Source organism: Gymnoscopelus microlampas, assembly GCF_963454915.1.
Source record: "Gymnoscopelus microlampas genome assembly, chromosome: 15".
In the NCBI taxonomy this organism is placed as follows: domain Eukaryota; kingdom Metazoa; phylum Chordata; class Actinopteri; order Myctophiformes; family Myctophidae; genus Gymnoscopelus; species Gymnoscopelus microlampas.
The window spans coordinates 33654395-33671562 of NC_139952.1; the positions used below are offsets into that span (position 1 = coordinate 33654395).

Consider the following 17168-nt stretch of genomic DNA (forward strand, 5'->3'; position numbering starts at 1 on the left):
TAATAACTTGATCAACATTCTGTTTTGTTCATCACATTATAGATGTCTCCCACTCAAATGTGTATTTTTCATATTTTATTTTGTACAGTTCAATCAATGTTGAGAGATATTCTGTTGTTCTGCAGCACAGCTATGTTCTTGGCATCAGGCTAGCAGATTGCAAACAAAATCAAATAAAACTAGCCTCTACATAGCTAATTCCTGGACCATTACACTCTCAGAGGTAAATGAACACTATTTCATTTACAGTGTTTGGCTTTCATCTGATTTTCCATTTTATAATAACATTCTTAATGTAGGAGTAGACCTATTTCTGTTATATGTGAAATAGTGACTGTTGGTGTAATGAGATGAGATATACTTTATTAAACCCGAAGGGAAATTGAGGCGTTAAAGCGGCATAATGTGATAAAAATACATAATCTACAAGACAAGCAAAATCAGACACAGATGGACAGGGACAGGGTTGGAGGGTTGTACCGCTCCGTTTTCATCTGCGGGAGAGTGAGCCTGTGGCTGAAGGTGCTCACCCTCTTCTGCAGCTCACCATAGAGTGGATGGGAGGGGTTAAACCAGGATGGAGTTGAGTTTCTCCCTACTCATGCTCTCTGCGACTGACTATGATCAGGTATTTCAGGTATAGCCAGGTTGGGTGGTGCATACTAATTAACCCGGCAAACATCACCATGAAATGGGTGCTTTGGTGACTGTATGCAAATCTACACTCAGAGACACACACATGTTGAGGACAGTTAAAAGATCTTTATGTCACAACGGAATTGCTGTTAAATATAGAATTTAATACATTTTGCTTTTCAGGATGAAATGCTTTTGAAACATGATAGTCTACCCTTGACAAGAACCAAGAGAGAAATTTGATGACTTCCTGGGACCCAAACTAATAACATGGCATTGAGAGCTGTGTGCTATTTTCACTACTCCTTTCAATGTACATTTTTAATGGCATTTTTTTGATTTTCTTAACATTTCTGAAATACTTTTGAAAAATGTTTTGTGTGTGTATGTAGGAAGCGAAAAGAAAGGGGACATTTACTCGAGACCCATAACAATGGGCCCGTGACCCAAAAATGGGTCCAGAATTCCGGGTTTGGGAAACACTGCCCTATAGAACATTGGCATTGGTTGGTTTGGGGCAGTAAAGACATGTCCCTACAAAAGGGACTATTGAATTGTTCCTAGAAATTGAGGCCTCAAAAAACTTTTGTCATGATGTCTCTCAAAAACAAGAATGGATCAAAAAAAATGTATATTGTATGGGCAATGTTCAATGCTCTTTAACTGAGGTTGGTAATAGTTGACCTGCAATAGTTGACTACCTAACTTTTACTGAGGTAGGTAGTAAGTAGCCTTGGGAACCAGCCATGTGGCCGATATCTCCTGTTTCCTTAGTGTGAGTACACCCCCTGGACATGATACTAGTAGCAAATGTTTTAGGGAATTACCCCAATCACACCCTTGATACAGGGTGTCAAGCAAGTAGGCATTTGGTGTCATTTTTATAGTCTTTGTTATGACTCGGCCAGAGATTGAACCACCTGCCTCAGGGTGCACTCTAACCACAAGGCCACTGAGCTGGTAAAGCATTTTTAAGAACTACTTTTAATCGTATTCAGACATAATGCTCTTGTAATGTAAATGTAATGCAAAGCATTTTGAATTGCCTTGTTGTTGAAAGGTGCTACACAAATGAACTTGCCTTGAACTGGTATTTGAAGCCAAGCCATAATTTTATGGCTAAATGGAACTTCGGTAAGCGGTACACATAAGTTGCTCAGACCAGTTAAACGTGTTATAGGCTATAAAGAACAACATCACCACCCCTTTGAAATGAAAGAGGGAGGGGGAAACAAGCTGTCAGAAGGTGAATCGGATCACACACTTCAGACTGTTCTCTGTGAGTCATTTCACTCAAGCCCCTCAGCCATAAAGAGGAAGAAACACGGAACAAGGTTGTAAAGAGTGCGATAGCAGGACTACGGCTAGTAAAATTATAGGATAGCAGAGGCTCGTCATGGCATAATGATACTCAAGAGAATAATGGTGTTACTGTAGGTGAGCATGAAGATTTGAAGAAGCAACGTCTGCAGTGATCGTGGGAAATAAGAGAGAGCAGTGAATTATTTGACGACGATCCACAGCAGTGGAGAGAGAAGAGAAAACCAATAGTTGACTAATACAAGACTGTCTACAGAGGGAGTCTGAACTGTAATGACGATGAAACTGGTCATGTTGATCAGCGGCCTGGCCGCCCTGCTTTGCATGGGGCTCATTGTGATTATCTTCGGCCAGCAAAGAGTGCTTATCATGATGTCACCAGGGCTCCAGGAACTGGGACATAGGGTCGAGAAACTTGATGCTACGCTGGAGGACAGGAAATTCCTGCATCAATTGTTGCAGCAGCAGTTGGATAACCAGAAAACTGTAGTGAAGGACCAGGATGCCGACGTGTCCACTAGAACCTTAGAGAGAGATCAGAAGAAAAATGAGAATAATGCCTGTCAAGTGGAGAAGGTGAGAATATGTATTTATGTTCACGGGTGCAGAACACATTACCAAACAATAAACCACATTTGATTTAATTTCTGTAGAAATGGGTGGGAATGTGTAAAAAGACGTGTAAAATATGTTCCTTTTATTTAGCACTGAATGTTAACCTCAGACAGGATGTTGAGTGTTTATGGGCCAAACATAATAAGCCGGGGCAGATTTTTACCTATGCAGCAAATGTGAATTGAACAAGTTTCATTTGGTTCATGGTCACTGGAAATGTTGTGTTGACCATGAACCCAGGACATTAAATAACCCAACATTGCTCTAATAATATTCCTCTACTGTATGTGTTCTTGGAGACCATGTTTTCGCCCCTGTCCATCCATCCATCCGTGTGTGTTTGTGTGGGCCTGTGAAGTGTGAACAGCTCATCTCCGGCACTTTTGGACCGATCGGCGTGAAACTTAGTATGCACACTCCCTGCAATAGGCCACAAATTGTTCAAATCGGCCTCATGGTGGCGCAATAACAGGCCGCTTCATTTTTCGGCCTAAAACTCTTGAACCGTAGGCCGTACAATCCAAAAACATTTCCCTCGATTCCTTGGTTCATGACGCAACTCCAATTTGCTGTGACTGCCTTCCAAATTTTGGGGTTACCAACCCCGCCTGGTGGAGATCTGCGCTCAGAGGAGCGCACTTTTCTGTTGTTTTTGGTACATCTGATAATCTGCAGAAACACTTTATGAATGGCAACAATAAATACAAATTTAATTCCAGATCAACTGTTCACAGATCAGCCCGCCACTCTTCAGATGAGGGCCACTGATATCTTAAAGTTACTAATGTAACCCTGGTTTTGCAAATCATGAGCGACGTCACTCACATTTGGTAAACAGCCCCTGGCGCTCGTGAGAAGTAATTTCAAATCAAGGCAATTCTCTGATTGGCTGGCATTGAAGTCAATTGACTTGGCCACGTTGACGCCACCTCCCCCTGTAGACCGGTGGCAACGCCTCAGCCCTCATTCTGAACAACACACTTCCTGCTCGTGAGAGCAATTAAGGAAGGCAATTCGTGAGTGACGTAAAATCCCCTCAGAAGTCAGGCTGCTTGCCAGCCACGGAGGTCCCAGAATCCTCGTGTGCAAGGAGGACCGGTCCCATCCCGGAAGCATCCTAGCGAGAGTCCCACTATCAATTCAATTCAATTCAATTTTATTAAAGTGTCAAATCACAACAAGTTGTCTCAAGACACTTTACATGTAGAGAAAAGAGACCCGACTATGATGACCGTGCCAATAAAAAACACAATCCCCTCCAACACCCAAAGGCAAGCAATAGTTGACAGAAGGCCGACTTGCTTTCCGCTCACACTAAGAACAGAGTGTGCCAACAAAGGCACAGTCATGTCCAGTCTGTAAAAGCGTGCAAAAGTCAGAGGCGAAGCACAACTTGAAAAGGGCCCATGACGTTGCCACTCCCCTAGTGGAATTTGCCTGGAGTCCTGCAGGTGGCTCCCGGCCCAAGGTGGTGTACGCTATCGCAATAGTCTCCACAATCCAATGGGAGATGCTGGAACAGACCTACTCTACCCCTGTGAGGTAATGCCCACAAGACAAACAGTTGAGTCTCCTTGTACATACAAGGCCAAAAAGCCTCCAGCTCAGCCGGTACACATTCCATGATTGCATTCTTAGGTGTGAAAGCCGGATTAGGCTTAAGCACCACTTACTAAAGTCCTCGGCAAACCTCATGTACTCCGAGTGCACCAAGAGTTCCTGCCGTCACGCACATTTTTGGTCACAGCATCTTCAAGTTCACCCTGTCTAAGGGCTCCAAAGGAAGCTTAGAAAAGGCTTCCAGCACCAAAGCCAAATCCCATGAAGGAACCAAAGCCTTGGTCACTAGGTGAAGGCGTCTAACTCCCTTCATGAATCAGTGCACCAATTGACCTCCCACTGTGGTGTCACCCAGGCAAAGGGGCCGAGGAGCTCAGAAATCGGAAACCTCCACAACACCCATCTCCTTGTCTTCATCATCAGCCAGCCTGGTAGGTATCAGCTGGCTGGCTGACCGATAGAGGAAGGCTTTCTCCAATGTCCAAGTTCACCTCTGGGACGTCCATTGGCAATGGAATCTGCTGCATTTATCCCCCAGCCTAGCGCAGTGTTTGCAGACTTTGTCCTTACCTCATGTTGATAAACTTGCTGCAATCTGGGCACTCCCCGCGATATACAGACGCGGCTCTGAGGCGCCAAGTTACAGCGATCCGGTGGGAAAGGTTCGCCGATAGGAGTGGCAGTAGCCTACCAGGCTAAAGCTAGGCCACAGGCAAGTAGGTTAAAAATACCCTGTCAGGCTAAGGCTAACAAAATGGCGATCTGCGGCAGCAGTAGCCTCCCAGGCTAAGGCTAGGCTAACAGACCTGTAGGTTAGTGATAGCTATCAGGCTAAGATAACAACACAGAAGGAAGTACCAGTTCTTCCTTACCGTAAAAGTAGCCTACACACAAAGTGTCGAAGACAATCAAGCGTTGTAAAAACAAAGCTTCTCACACTTCCAGAAGCTAGGCCTCAGCTAGGCCACTGACGGCAGAAAGCCAGTCTGTCTGGGGATCGGAGGCTCTACTTTTACACACGAGCAGCTCAGAAGTGTGTAAAGAATAAGGGCTAGGGAGAAGACGTCAACGTGCTCAAGTCAATTGACTTCGACGTCAGCCAATCAGAGAATTGACCGGAGCTTTGGAATGACTTCTCACAAGCACCAGGGGGCGCTGTTGTGACGTCATGATTCGATGAAACAAACCTGTTATGGCGGCATCTTGTTTTGGACCTTGTGCGTTTGAACAATCCTATATACAGTAGGCCTACTTGTAGGGAATGAATGTATGTAAATAAATAGGTAACCTGAAATACAATACCATGCAAAACATGATCTCTCACCCCGTCTGATAAAATAAAATAAAAGTAAACTGAAGGCTAGTTATTAGGCCTACCACTATTCATAGTTCACTACTACAGCACATAGATCTACAGCATATTTACTTGTTTTCTGTTCCTCCTCCTCCCTGTGTTAGACGAAGAAGAATGAAGAGTTAGCAGCTGTACAGAAGGACAGCACTGACACTGAAGGTACGTGTGTAACCATTATAGTGTGACTGCTTACCATCAGTGCCCTCATGTGGTGAAAAAATATCACTCTCTCTCACACACACACACACGCACACGCACACGCACACGCACACACACACACACACACACACACACACACACACACACACACACACACAGGGACGCCGATTTATGTGCCGTGGGGGCTCAACTCGAATCGCACTTTGATGTCTTTCTCAAAATGTTTTGTGTGTGTCTGTCTCTCTCTCTTTCTCAAATAGCTACAGAGAAGACAGAGAGAGAAGCATGGACAGCAGAGGTCCAAACACTGAAAAAGCTGTACGAAGAACCAAGTAAAGTGTGTGACTTTGTGAAAGCTGGGACAGTCGCAGAGTAAGTCACAACAGGTTATTGTCTTCGCCAGGCCTAAAGGCATGGCAAGAGAGTATGTTTTGTCCGTCCGTCCGTGTGTCCGTGTGTCCTTCTGTCTGTGGACAGCTAATCTCCGGCACTGTTGGCTTGATCGCAGCGAAACTGTGCACACACACTCCCTGGATGCCAGAGCAGAACCTCTGCCCCAAATGTTTCACATGGGCCTGTTATAGTGCCACCAGGAGGCCGCTTTTTGCTAAACACATTTATTGACAGTTCTCCTACAGATTTTGTCCAAACATCACGCAAATCGGTACACGGTATCTCATCTATAGTCATTAAACCAAACGGATCTTTCAGACTTTTGATATTCCATCCTTATTGGCTAAGAATGGCTTTCAAAGTTTGCAGGACTGCTCCATTTTGAACAAAAGGCCTCAAATCATGAACACAGCATGCAATTTCCGTGAAATTTTGCATGCACATTTTCACTAGGCCAAGGATGCCATTTGAATTATTTTAAATCAGCCTCATGATGGCGCTATAACAGGCCGATTCGTGTTTTACCTATAACTGCACCAATCTGTGTAAAACTTTGTATGTGCACTCCCCAGAGGCCAAGGAAAAACCTTTGTCCTGCAAAATACATCTGCCTTTTATAGCGCCACCAGGAGGCCAACTTATGTAAAACACATGTTTGGATATTACTCCTTCAGATTTTATCCAAATTTCACGCAAATTGGTACACATGACCTCTATAGTCATGTGATCAAGACAAATCTGTTAGATTTTTCATATTCCATCCTGATTGGCTATTGACATATTTGCAGGAGTGGCCCGTTTTTAACAAAATGCCGCACATCATGAACGCAGCGTCCGATTGCGGTGAAACTTTGCACGCACATTTGCACTACGTTGAGGAACAAATGCCACCCTTTCAACATTGCCCTATTATAGTGCCACTAGCAGGCAGATTTTTGAAAAACCTTTTTAATATTACTCCTACAAATGTTGTCCAAACGTCACGCAAATCGGTACATATTATCTCTTTAGTCAAGTGATCAAAACCGATCCGTCCGATTTTTCACATTCCAGCCTGATTGGCGAATTCCGAACATTGCTGGCCCACTAACCTACCTGACCTGGCAGAGACCTAGCTCCGAGGAGCACTTTTTCTATTTTATAAATGTTTTTTTTAAATCAAATTACAATAGCAATTATTATTATTATTACACACACACACACACACACACACACACACACACACACACACACACACACACACACACACACACACACACACACACACACACACACACACACACACACACATGGGAATGAGACTCCCCAGTTGCCAAACCAGGACATGATTTTATTTTAATTTTTTTAGGAAATGTCCAGTCAAAGAAGCTCCACCTGCTGCAGAGAAACAAGCTCCACCTGCTGCAGAGAAACAAGCTCCACCTGCTGCAGAGAAACAAGCTCCACCTGCTGCAGAGAAACAAGCTCCACCTGCTGCAGAGAAACAAGCTTAGGAATGCCGGCATCAGCCGAACCCTGGATATTGTTTCCTGCTGAACTTGAATTCTCCACGGATGCAATTAGCTGAATTTACACTAGTTGGCTGCACTGGCTGCATTCCAGAGCCCTGCATCTGTAATCTGTATATACCTACAGTATCCAGTTTGTCTACTACTACTTGATGGGCCATTTTGGACCCATCATGGCCATTTGCAATTTAGTTTATACTCTATTTAATGTGTTTTTTTTTTTATTGTAATCGTTTGATTGATCATTTGAGATTTTGTTAAAATTCTTGATAACTTCATACTTTTTGTTTATTTATTATTGTCACATTTGAGAGTAATAAATACATTATCAAAGCATTCAATTTGGTAGGTCTATCAATTATGATAAATGTCCTACGTTTGAGTATGTTTAAGTGAATGTGATGGCCACATGTGATGGCCACACCAGCAGCCACACAAAGTTGTTAAAACATGGTGGACACTTGTCTTTTTTGGTTTATTATGACACTGTTTATTGCAAGTTTGGTGATAAAGTTAAAGGTAGGGTAAGTGATATTTTTTGGTCAAAACAAAAATTATTTTGTTAAAAGGTTGAAATATATTCTGATAGTAATCATTGCTATAGAGTGCTTGTTCAGTAACAGGAGTCTCCCCGTCTCTCCAGCTCTATGAACAGAAAATACATTTTTCGGTAGGTGTCAAAATCTCAGCCAATCAGGAGAAAGTACCCATTTTTAAGCTTAATTTGTATAGTGTTCCAGTTCCAATTTTGCCTGCTCATTTCTTAGTGTCATCACTTCCAATTTCACTTGTTTAATCTGTATCCTGATTGAGTTCCCTGTCCTGGTTGGATAAAATTGGAAATGAAACTGAAACTGAAACGAAAATGCATTTTCTGTTTAATAAATAGGTGGAGAGACAAGGAGACTCCTAATACTGAACAAACACTCTATAGAAATGAGTACTATCCGAATATAGAGCTATTTAACACTTATTTTAACCAAAGCAAATCACTTACCCTACCTTTAATGACTGAAGTGTACATCCATTAAGTTAAATTTGGTCAAAGCCAAGTTGATTTATCAGGAGTTATTTAATTTTTATTTAAGTTTATTTTGTTGAGTTTGAGTTATCAGTTCAGAGGAGTGATGAAGTTTAGATGAAATAACCAACTGCTTCACAGGTGCTTATATGGAGCTGATTAGTAATTGGACTGCACCATGTCCCCTGTGCATATGGGGAGGGGTTTAAATGTATTACTACAATTGTGAAGAAATGTATTTCGGTATTTCAGTTGTATGTCATTTCTTTATTTAATATGAGTTAGTGTTGTAGTGGATTATGTTGTAGCTATTTGTAGTCTGTTTAAATGTTATTCTTTGTCTTCCCCTTTGTGTTAAGAGTGGTCTGATCACCCACTATATATGTTCCCCTCATGTGTCTCTTTGGTTAGCTCAGTTTTGATGTAAGTTCAGTACTGTTGTACCGCTTTTGTTTTGAGCCTAGAATTAATGCTGTGTCTTTTTGGGGGGGAAATAAAAGACAAAGAAGTCATTTTAAGAAAACTACACAAGGCTCCTGGTGACTCTCTTGCCGACCAACTCTGGTCCCTTATAGTGAATAATGAATAATGTACGTTGATTAAAAGAGGACTTAATCCATATTAGAGGAAACACTTTGTTAAATGTATTTGCAGAAACAAAGAAGAAACATTTTATAAATCTTTCACAAAACAGAAACAAACAAATGTGAGCTTATTAGACCACAAAACACAGACACCATTGACCAGGATTCAGTCTAGAATAAACTACAAAGCTTTGTCTCCTTTAGAGACATGACCAATGCTATTCAGAAGAGTATAGGTTAACTTGACACACGTTTCTCTCTGATGACAGATTCAATCTGCTCCAACAGGTTCTTCTTGTTGTGTGAGACGTTCTCTGCAGCCTTCACCATCAATTCACTGATCATCTCTGGGCTGTAAGGACCTTGGAATGTGTGATACTTCTTCCGCCAGAAGTCCAGATTTGTGCCTGGTAACACACAAATGTAGCAAATTAAGTCTAATTTATACGTTAGCCTAATTTATATGCTTTATAGTATGGAAAGAAAATCTTTCTTTCGGTTACAGTACCAATGAGAAATAAGTGAGAAATTGAATCGTTCAATGAGGCGACTGGGGGACTGTTAGACCAGAATTTGTTTAGTAAAGAAAGTAAAATATACTTTGAAGAAGACAGACAATAGACAGCAGAGCCACAGACAGTTGAAAAAAAGGTTTCTGAGACTTCTGAGAGGATTTGTTCATAAGCCAGAGAGGGTGCATGTGTTTTCAGAGATAGGGGCATGCAAGCCATTTGCGCCACAAAACATACCACAGTTCTGAAAGTTGAACAAAGGCATATGGATCACAGTGGGGGCTTTCCCAGCAGGGTTCTTGAACACATAGAAATCATTTGGAGTATTAATGTCGTCACTGCTGGTCTGAACAGCCGGGAAGGGGATGCTCTGTTTCTTGCACTTGACTTCTGCCTCTGACACCGTCTGTGTGAATGTAAGGAATGCTGATGATGACACGTGGCATAGTAAAGAGCTTTGAATGGTTGGTTCAGATTTGTATCTCCTTTCATCAGGATTAACTTTTTCATAACTTGTATACATTTGTAAAACAAAATAGTGAGTTTCAACCAGGTTTGAAAATCACAAAATGGAACTTTCCAATTAAACAAAGGATAGATGGATGGACAACATGCTGTCAGACAACTGGCACTTTTATAGCCAAGGAAGAGGAGGGAGAGAGAGGACATTACTATAACACAGTTCATATGTCAGATTTGGACCATGATACACAGATAACCCACTGAGCCACAAGAACAGTACCATTACACACATTTTGAAATAAAGATAATGTAAAGCCTATATCCACTTCAACTTTAACAATTCACAAAGACCTACAGACATCCTTAGTATGAATTTTTCAGATGTCAGTGTTAAAAGTATACATGTATTAACACGCAGTGTTAAAAGTATACATGAATATCAATTAAATGAATTCTATTGGTTTAAGAGGATGTATTGTACCTTCATAGGGTCACCTTCACTGAAGTCAAGGGAGATGATGATATCTATTTTTCTCTCAGACCTCAGGGCACTAAAGTATGGAGAGTTCAGAAGCAAACCAGCATCCTCAAAGTGTCGTGTAGAATCTTTCTGAATGCTCTGGTCAACATCCACATCTAAGAGAAACAGAAACAGTAAGGGTTATTTCATTTTCTGCACCTACATGTACCCGCTCCAGGCGCTCCTGCTCTAGTCTTCAATTTCATCAGGGTATTTTCATTCCTGTCCCGCCTCTATGAATAAAGCCAACCTAATATCCTCTCCAATTTCAGCGGTTTTTAAAATAAATAAATACATTGAAGAAATGGTGTCTGTTTTGCTTATTTGGGGTGAGACACCCAAGTTTCTGCTTATACTGTATGTGAACTTGACAATTACCTGTCATGCTGTGCAGGAAATTATAATTTGTTCCCCAAATCCACTGTTCCTTCATCATCGCCTCCATGACTTTCTCGATGGCCTTCACAAAAGCCTTCCAGTGTTCTAAAGAACAAATGCCATTAACAGCGTTGGGAACGTGATGCATGTACTAAGATTAATTAATTCAGAATCATTCATACTGAGATTGTGTCCCAAAAGACCATTTCATTGACTATGTTGTGAACAGTATAGCAGGCAGAGTGAAGTGGTTACTACCATTTGCCGGTTCCTCAAACCATTGGAAGAAGGAATGGCAAACGTTTAATGCGTGTTGCAGGGCAAGTTGCATTCTCAGCTTTGGCCCTGAATTGAGCCAATGGCTTTCACTGATCACCATCTCTTCCCCATGTATATTCTTCTTTCCTGTGAAATGACGTAATACACAGGCTTACTCTCAGTTGAAGAAGGGCAATAGACTGTCCACACTGTGCAAGCATCAAATAGTGAACAGGTGTCAGATCCATAGAGATCAATCTGTGATGACAGAACGATAATGTAAACTAGAGGTGCCAGTACAATAACAGTAGGAAGACGAATAACACAAGCTATTGGAAGAGATGTAGAAAGAAAAAAGTAAATGGGTGCAATATGATTAAGGTGAATGAATAAAGGGGGTGTAAGTAATCCTTATTTGTTCAAATAAGTGTTAAATGGTCTACTCTACCTTCCAGCAGGTCATTCAAGGAATGTGCCATAGGGATCCAGTCTCTGTCACTTGACACGTGGAGATGCAGATTCATCACATGACGTAGAACACACACTCCGCCTTGTTCCCTCATGTCCGTCGTGTCTACAATGACATGAACACCATTATTGTCATGTTGTCCTGTAAACCATTTCAGAAACATGGGAGGCAATATAAATAGAGAAGAGGTGATCAAAATTATTGATGGCCTGTGGTGAATATTGTTAACTGATTTTGCATAAAGGCTTCACTGAAATCTAACCTGCTTCAATTAACTTTGCATAGCTTGGGGTTATGATGTTACAGCTTTGAATTATGTATATATTATTTTTTTAATATAATATGTATATTGTTGTGGGTGTGTTAAAATGTATTATATGTTTGTTCATTTTAGAGCCTGGAGTAAAAGAAAATATTAGCCCACACAGAGTTCTTGTCCAAATATTTATCCATTTTGGAAGAAAATATTACCAATATTAGCTTAGCTTTAAAAGTCTCACAACTTGTATACATTTTGTCATTTCATGCAAGTACTGTAGATCTGACATACGTTGAAGGCAATCGAGTAGTTCCTTCAGTATCACTTCCCTGTCTGCCAGGGCACTGCCGCACAGTCCTGTCACACAATGATAACTACATTAGAAAACCACACTATTATAAAGCATTTTTGTACATTAAATATTGTGCACAACAGGCTACTAAAGCCAAGTGATCAGATTGGATAGAGTAGCAACGGTGCCATTAATTAAATCCCAAATAGTTTAGCCACAGAACAAGCGGTCTTCCTCCTTTTCTCCCATTTATATTTATATTTATATAAACAATAATGTCCATAATATCATAGGTCATAGAGGTTGCTTTACCTTGAATGTATGCCATGTCCAGTTCTGGTTGCTTCTTAATTAGTGTATGCTTACTGAACCGGCAACCAAAGCTGGCGGTCTCCACAAAAGCACCAGCTAATGAGTATCCAGCTTCATGAGGGCTTAGCTCAAAGAAGGAATCTGTTTAACAAATGCACTGATGAAAATTATCTGGTCTGAGTTGTTTTAAGTTGACATTTTGAATCTGCCATGAACTAGTTGATATATCAGGCAAGTGTGCCATTATGTAACCATTACTACTACTTGTCTCATGTACTGATACGTTGATGAGACATGAATTTTGCAAAATACATTGCATTCTAAATTAATCTCTGTCTCTTGCACACATGCACGCACGCATACAGGCAATGATATTTATAGGATACCCTAAAAAATGAGATGCTACAGTACATCTCAAAGGGCTATTCTTTCATTTCAACAACATCTGACAAATATTCCAAAGTATGCACATTAGTACCTTTTGTTGTTAACTTTTCATATTTGCTGTCTTGGTCAATGACATTGAAAAGAGGATATGGGTTGTTGCTGAGTCCATGTTGATAGCTGGAAAGGATTCGCTCATCTATCTGAGGAGAAACATGCATCCTTTTATTTATTTTTTATTTTTATAATGTTTTTGTGCCAGGCAACTTGGAAAAAAAGGTGCCTCAAACAGTAACTGTGACATGTGGTGGTTCACAATGCAGACAAACTTGTAACATCAGAAACTGTAATCCACTGCATCCCTCTATTTCCTGTCTCTCTGCTTGATAAGGCAGAACTATAAACAAATCTCTATTCAACTTGAAAACATACAATTGTGCTTACTCTCTTTACAACGTCAGGCAGGACCAGAGCAGCCCAGACATCTGTCAAAGAGAAATGATCCTTTTGGTGGAAATATTTCTTCAGCTGATCTACTTTCTCGGCTTTGCTGACGCTGTCATTGGCAAGCCTGGCAAACACTTTCTTTTTCACTTCCTCAGTGTTGGTAGACCAGTTTGGTTCATCATAAAGAGCAGCCATGCACCTATATGGAGAAAGGTGGAAAATGTACATGTACATCTTTCTTTCTTTCTTTCTTTCTTTTTTATGTGCAGCTGACTCTATACACAGTAAAAAATATATAGACACGTCTTACCATGTGGAGCCTGACACTCCACTGAGGTATAGCACCCCATCCAGAAGGTCTTCTTTTGCCATCTGGCAGAGTGAGCCCAGAAGCCCCACCATGGCCCTCTCCCCCCCACCAGAGCCCAGCACTGCGATGTGGGGGACCTCATCCTGAAAAACATTCCCATTCATTCACAACATTATATAGCCAACCAATAACCACTTTAACCCTGGCAAACCTATTTTGGGCATGACATTATAGACCAAAAATAAATAAAAAAATAGATAGATAGACAGACAGACAGACAGACAGACAGACAGACAGACAGACAGACAGACAGGCAGACAGACAGACAGACAGACAGACAGACAGACAGACAGACAGACAGATAGACAGATAGACAGATAGATAGATAGACAGATAGATAGATAGATAGATAGATAGATAGATAGATAGATAGATAGATAGATAGATAGATAGATAGATAGATAGATAGATAGATACTGTAGATAGATAACACTCACCATGCTGCATGGAATATTGTTCCTGTCCAAACATTTGAGGACGGTGTGCTTTCTGCCAATGATACACTTTTTCTCTCCATCACTGAGACTGTGTCCAATCCTTATTTGTTCATTATTTAGAAAGCAAAAGGATAAAGCGGATTAGAACAATTTGACCTGTAACAAAAGAAGTGTATGGATGATTTACTGTGCAGTAAGTCATATAAGTTGTGTTAATCCACCAGAATGAAAACTAAAAATACACCTGATCTGTGCCATCTGGAAGAATGAAGAAAATTTGAACGGCAAATCCTCAATACACAGCTTGAGGGGAGTGCACCTCTCAACAGAACATTCAATGCAAAAAGAAAAGGATTCTTATTCATTGTCTTAATTTATGATTCATGGTTTTCAGTCTATTTGAAGAAGGTTATACCTTCATCAATTGTACATTATTATTATTAATAATAATAATATTTGTTGCACTGAATCCAGTTGATTCTGTACCTACCTTTTGCCAAATGGATATTTGACAAAGATGTCTCTTCTGTGACTACTAATGGTGTTATAGAGCATATATACTGAAGGCTAACTTTCAAATTGGCGAAAGGGGAGGGGAAAATCCTAAACCAAAATGAAGAAGTCACCTTGGAAGAAGAGGAAATAATATGGCATATACTTGCGTTCTTTGACTTGAACCACTTAAACCTATATACTTCAGTTGACCAATGTCCCCCAGGGGTACTTTTCCCTCTACACCAAGTCTCTTCAGCAAGAATAGATCTACAAGCTGACAATGCTCACAACGGAACGCATTGTCAGCTTGTAGATCAGCCAATGTTCACCTATTATGACGTATCCAGAATAGGAATGCTAGGGTTCATGTGATTATTAACTAACAGCAGTGGTGTAAAGTAACTAAGTACGTGTGCTCAAGCACTGTACTTAAGTACAATTTTGAGATATTTTTTACTTTACTGGAGTATTTCCAATTTTCAATACTTTTACTTTTACTCCATTACATCTCAGAGGCAAATATTATACTTTTACTCCATTACAAATACTTGAAAACTCTATTTACTAGTACATTTTTATTATTATTACAAACATACATTAACCACTTCAGCCCTATACAGGTATATACTTCGGCTATTTGAAAATTGTGCAAGCTCACAACGCGTCGCATCACAACTTGTGAGCTTGTAGATCTGCTATTTTCAAAAGATTCTTATGCATTTTGAATACTTGAAATGGGACATTTCTGCATAACGAGTACTTTCACTTTTAGTACATTAAGGACATTTTGATTCCAACACTTTTGTACTTTTAAGTACATTTTTATTTATGTTTTACAAAGTGTTTTACAAAAGTAAAATAATATCTGTGAACCAGCACACTGGGAGTTAAAAGGTTTAAAATATCAGTGGGAGTCAAGCCCATCTGAGCTTTATTTAAATAATATTTTTTTTCAAATCAGTCACAAGATTTTAACAGTTGTACCAATGCAACAATGCAATAATCAGTGGAATGTGCTCTCATTCTTTAACCTATTGTAACTTGTAATGATAACTACTCTATTATTAACTATTATCAACTGGTACAGTAACATTCCTCTGTGGTGGCAGTGATGTGACAATGACGCATCTCTCTCTGTGTCTCTCTCTCTCTCTCACACACACACGCGCGCGCGCGCACACACACACACACACACACACACACACACACACACACACACACACACACACACACACACACACACACACACACACACACACACACACACACACACACACACACACACACACACACACAAACACACACACACACACACACACACACACTCCCCCTCCTCTTTCTGTCTTCTTCATGCATGGATGTGGTCTACTCCCCTTTTCCCACTTCTCTATGTGCACTCAATGCAGAACAGAAACAGATTTTGATGCAGTCATGACGACTACCAAAACAACACGAAACAACATCAGAACAGAGAAGACAAAACAAAACCAAAAAACAAGGCAAAAACATTACCGCAAAATGTACATCAATAGAAAGGAAGAGAAATAGAGAAAAAGAGAAAAAGAAAAAGCAACATACAGAAGCACAAAACCTAACCCATGTTCAACTTCATATTCTTTACAGCTCTTTTTCTCACTTGTTCGGTTGCTGATCACCATCATCTATCCCAGCACAAACACAGTTCATCGATTGACCCATTTACAATACGTAAGTAAAAGAAATAAAAAACTAGGGTACGATGTAACTTGTTGTGAGTTGAGTTCATAAAAGCGTAGACCAACTAGTAACGGATCATTCAAAATGATAATGAAACGATACAGAGTTAAAAATAAAAGTGCTCTGCCTCTTTGGTTGTTGACTCTTCCTAGTTTATTTCCAATAGCAGCCATACTGTACTTTTAGTTAAGCTGAGAAGCTTATATCATCATACCTTACAACATGGTCCCCCCACCCTTTCCATATTGCTCTCCCATTTACACCACAAATTTCTACTACTAAGATTTCCTCTGATTTTTAGCTCCCTCCATTTCTCTACCCTTGAGCTTAGTTTCTGAAGCCTTTTGAAGTTTTTTGTTATAAGTTTGAGGGCTTAATCTTTAATAAGGTACTTGTCTTCTGTTCTGTCTATTCCCTTTTTCCCAACAGAATATATTTGTGGCTGATGTTTACGTTCATTTTATTTTTTCAGAACCTGTGTCAAAAACCTACTGATATTATCCCAGTACTTTTTCAAGACAGGACAAAACTAGAAGATATGGCTGTAGTTGGCATAGTTTTCTCCACAGTCTCTCCAACATTTTGATGTTACAGATTTGTAATTTTTTACATTTTGATAACTTAACTGGTGTTAAAACGAATTTCATTAGGCACTTCCATGCATATTCTTGCCAGAACTGAGATGCTGTTGTCTTATGTAAAGATAG

At 40.3% G+C, this 17168-nt stretch overlaps 2 protein-coding genes across 4 annotated transcripts; one reads left to right on the forward strand and one right to left on the reverse strand.

Annotated features, from left to right (window-relative positions):
• The first annotated feature begins 1674 nt into the window (after positions 1 to 1674).
• Positions 1675 to 9097, forward strand: LOC311062157 (uncharacterized protein). Its single transcript, XM_084080992.1, has 4 exons — positions 1675 to 2532; positions 5590 to 5644; positions 5905 to 6016; positions 7386 to 9097. Exons 1-4 carry the CDS (start codon positions 2230 to 2232, stop codon positions 7528 to 7530), a joined length of 615 nt encoding a protein of 204 aa, XP_083937118.1. The 5' UTR covers positions 1675 to 2229; the 3' UTR covers positions 7531 to 9097.
• A 141-nt stretch (positions 9098 to 9238) lies between these two features.
• On the reverse strand, positions 9239 to 14777 carry LOC311062156 (cytosolic phospholipase A2 gamma-like). Of its 3 annotated transcripts, XM_084080989.1 has the most exons (14): positions 14741 to 14777; positions 14495 to 14569; positions 14251 to 14350; positions 13754 to 13896; positions 13441 to 13642; positions 13091 to 13199; positions 12613 to 12753; positions 12300 to 12365; positions 11729 to 11854; positions 11281 to 11427; positions 11023 to 11127; positions 10606 to 10760; positions 9900 to 10068; positions 9239 to 9557 (listed from the first exon to the last, which is right to left on the reverse strand). In XM_084080989.1, the coding sequence occupies exons 2-14, from the start codon at positions 14506 to 14508 to the stop codon at positions 9388 to 9390; spliced, it is 1647 nt and encodes a 548-aa protein (XP_083937115.1). In that variant the 5' UTR covers positions 14509 to 14569; positions 14741 to 14777; the 3' UTR covers positions 9239 to 9387. The 3 variants fall into 3 exon arrangements, with proteins under 3 accessions (XP_083937115.1, XP_083937117.1, XP_083937116.1); XM_084080990.1 differs by lacking the exon at positions 14741 to 14777 and having other exon boundaries at positions 9420 to 9557; positions 9900 to 10088; positions 14495 to 14585; XM_084080991.1 differs by lacking the exons at positions 9900 to 10068; positions 14741 to 14777 and having other exon boundaries at positions 9374 to 9557; positions 14495 to 14585.
• Positions 14778 to 17168: the final 2391 nt, after the last annotated feature.

What these genes read in the sequence shown, in the direction of transcription:
- LOC311062157 (XM_084080992.1), top strand. Translation starts at nt 2,230, where the DNA reads ATGACGATGAAACTGGTCATGTTGATCAGCGGCCTGGCCGCCCTGCTT. An exon ending in ATGCCTGTCAAGTGGAGAAG is followed by an intron (nt 2,533 to 5,589) that starts GTGAGAATATGT and finishes TCCCTGTGTTAG; the next exon opens with ACGAAGAAGAATGAAGAGTT. An exon ending in GGACAGCACTGACACTGAAG is followed by an intron (nt 5,645 to 5,904) that starts GTACGTGTGTAA and finishes TTTCTCAAATAG; the next exon opens with CTACAGAGAAGACAGAGAGA.
- LOC311062156 (XM_084080989.1), bottom strand. An exon ending in ACAATATTCCATGCAGCATG is followed by an intron (nt 13,897 to 14,250) that starts GTGAGTGTTATC and finishes AATGTTTTTCAG; the next exon opens with GATGAGGTCCCCCACATCGC. An exon ending in GGACATGGCATACATTCAAG is followed by an intron (nt 12,366 to 12,612) that starts GTAAAGCAACCT and finishes ATTGTGTGACAG; the next exon opens with GACTGTGCGGCAGTGCCCTG.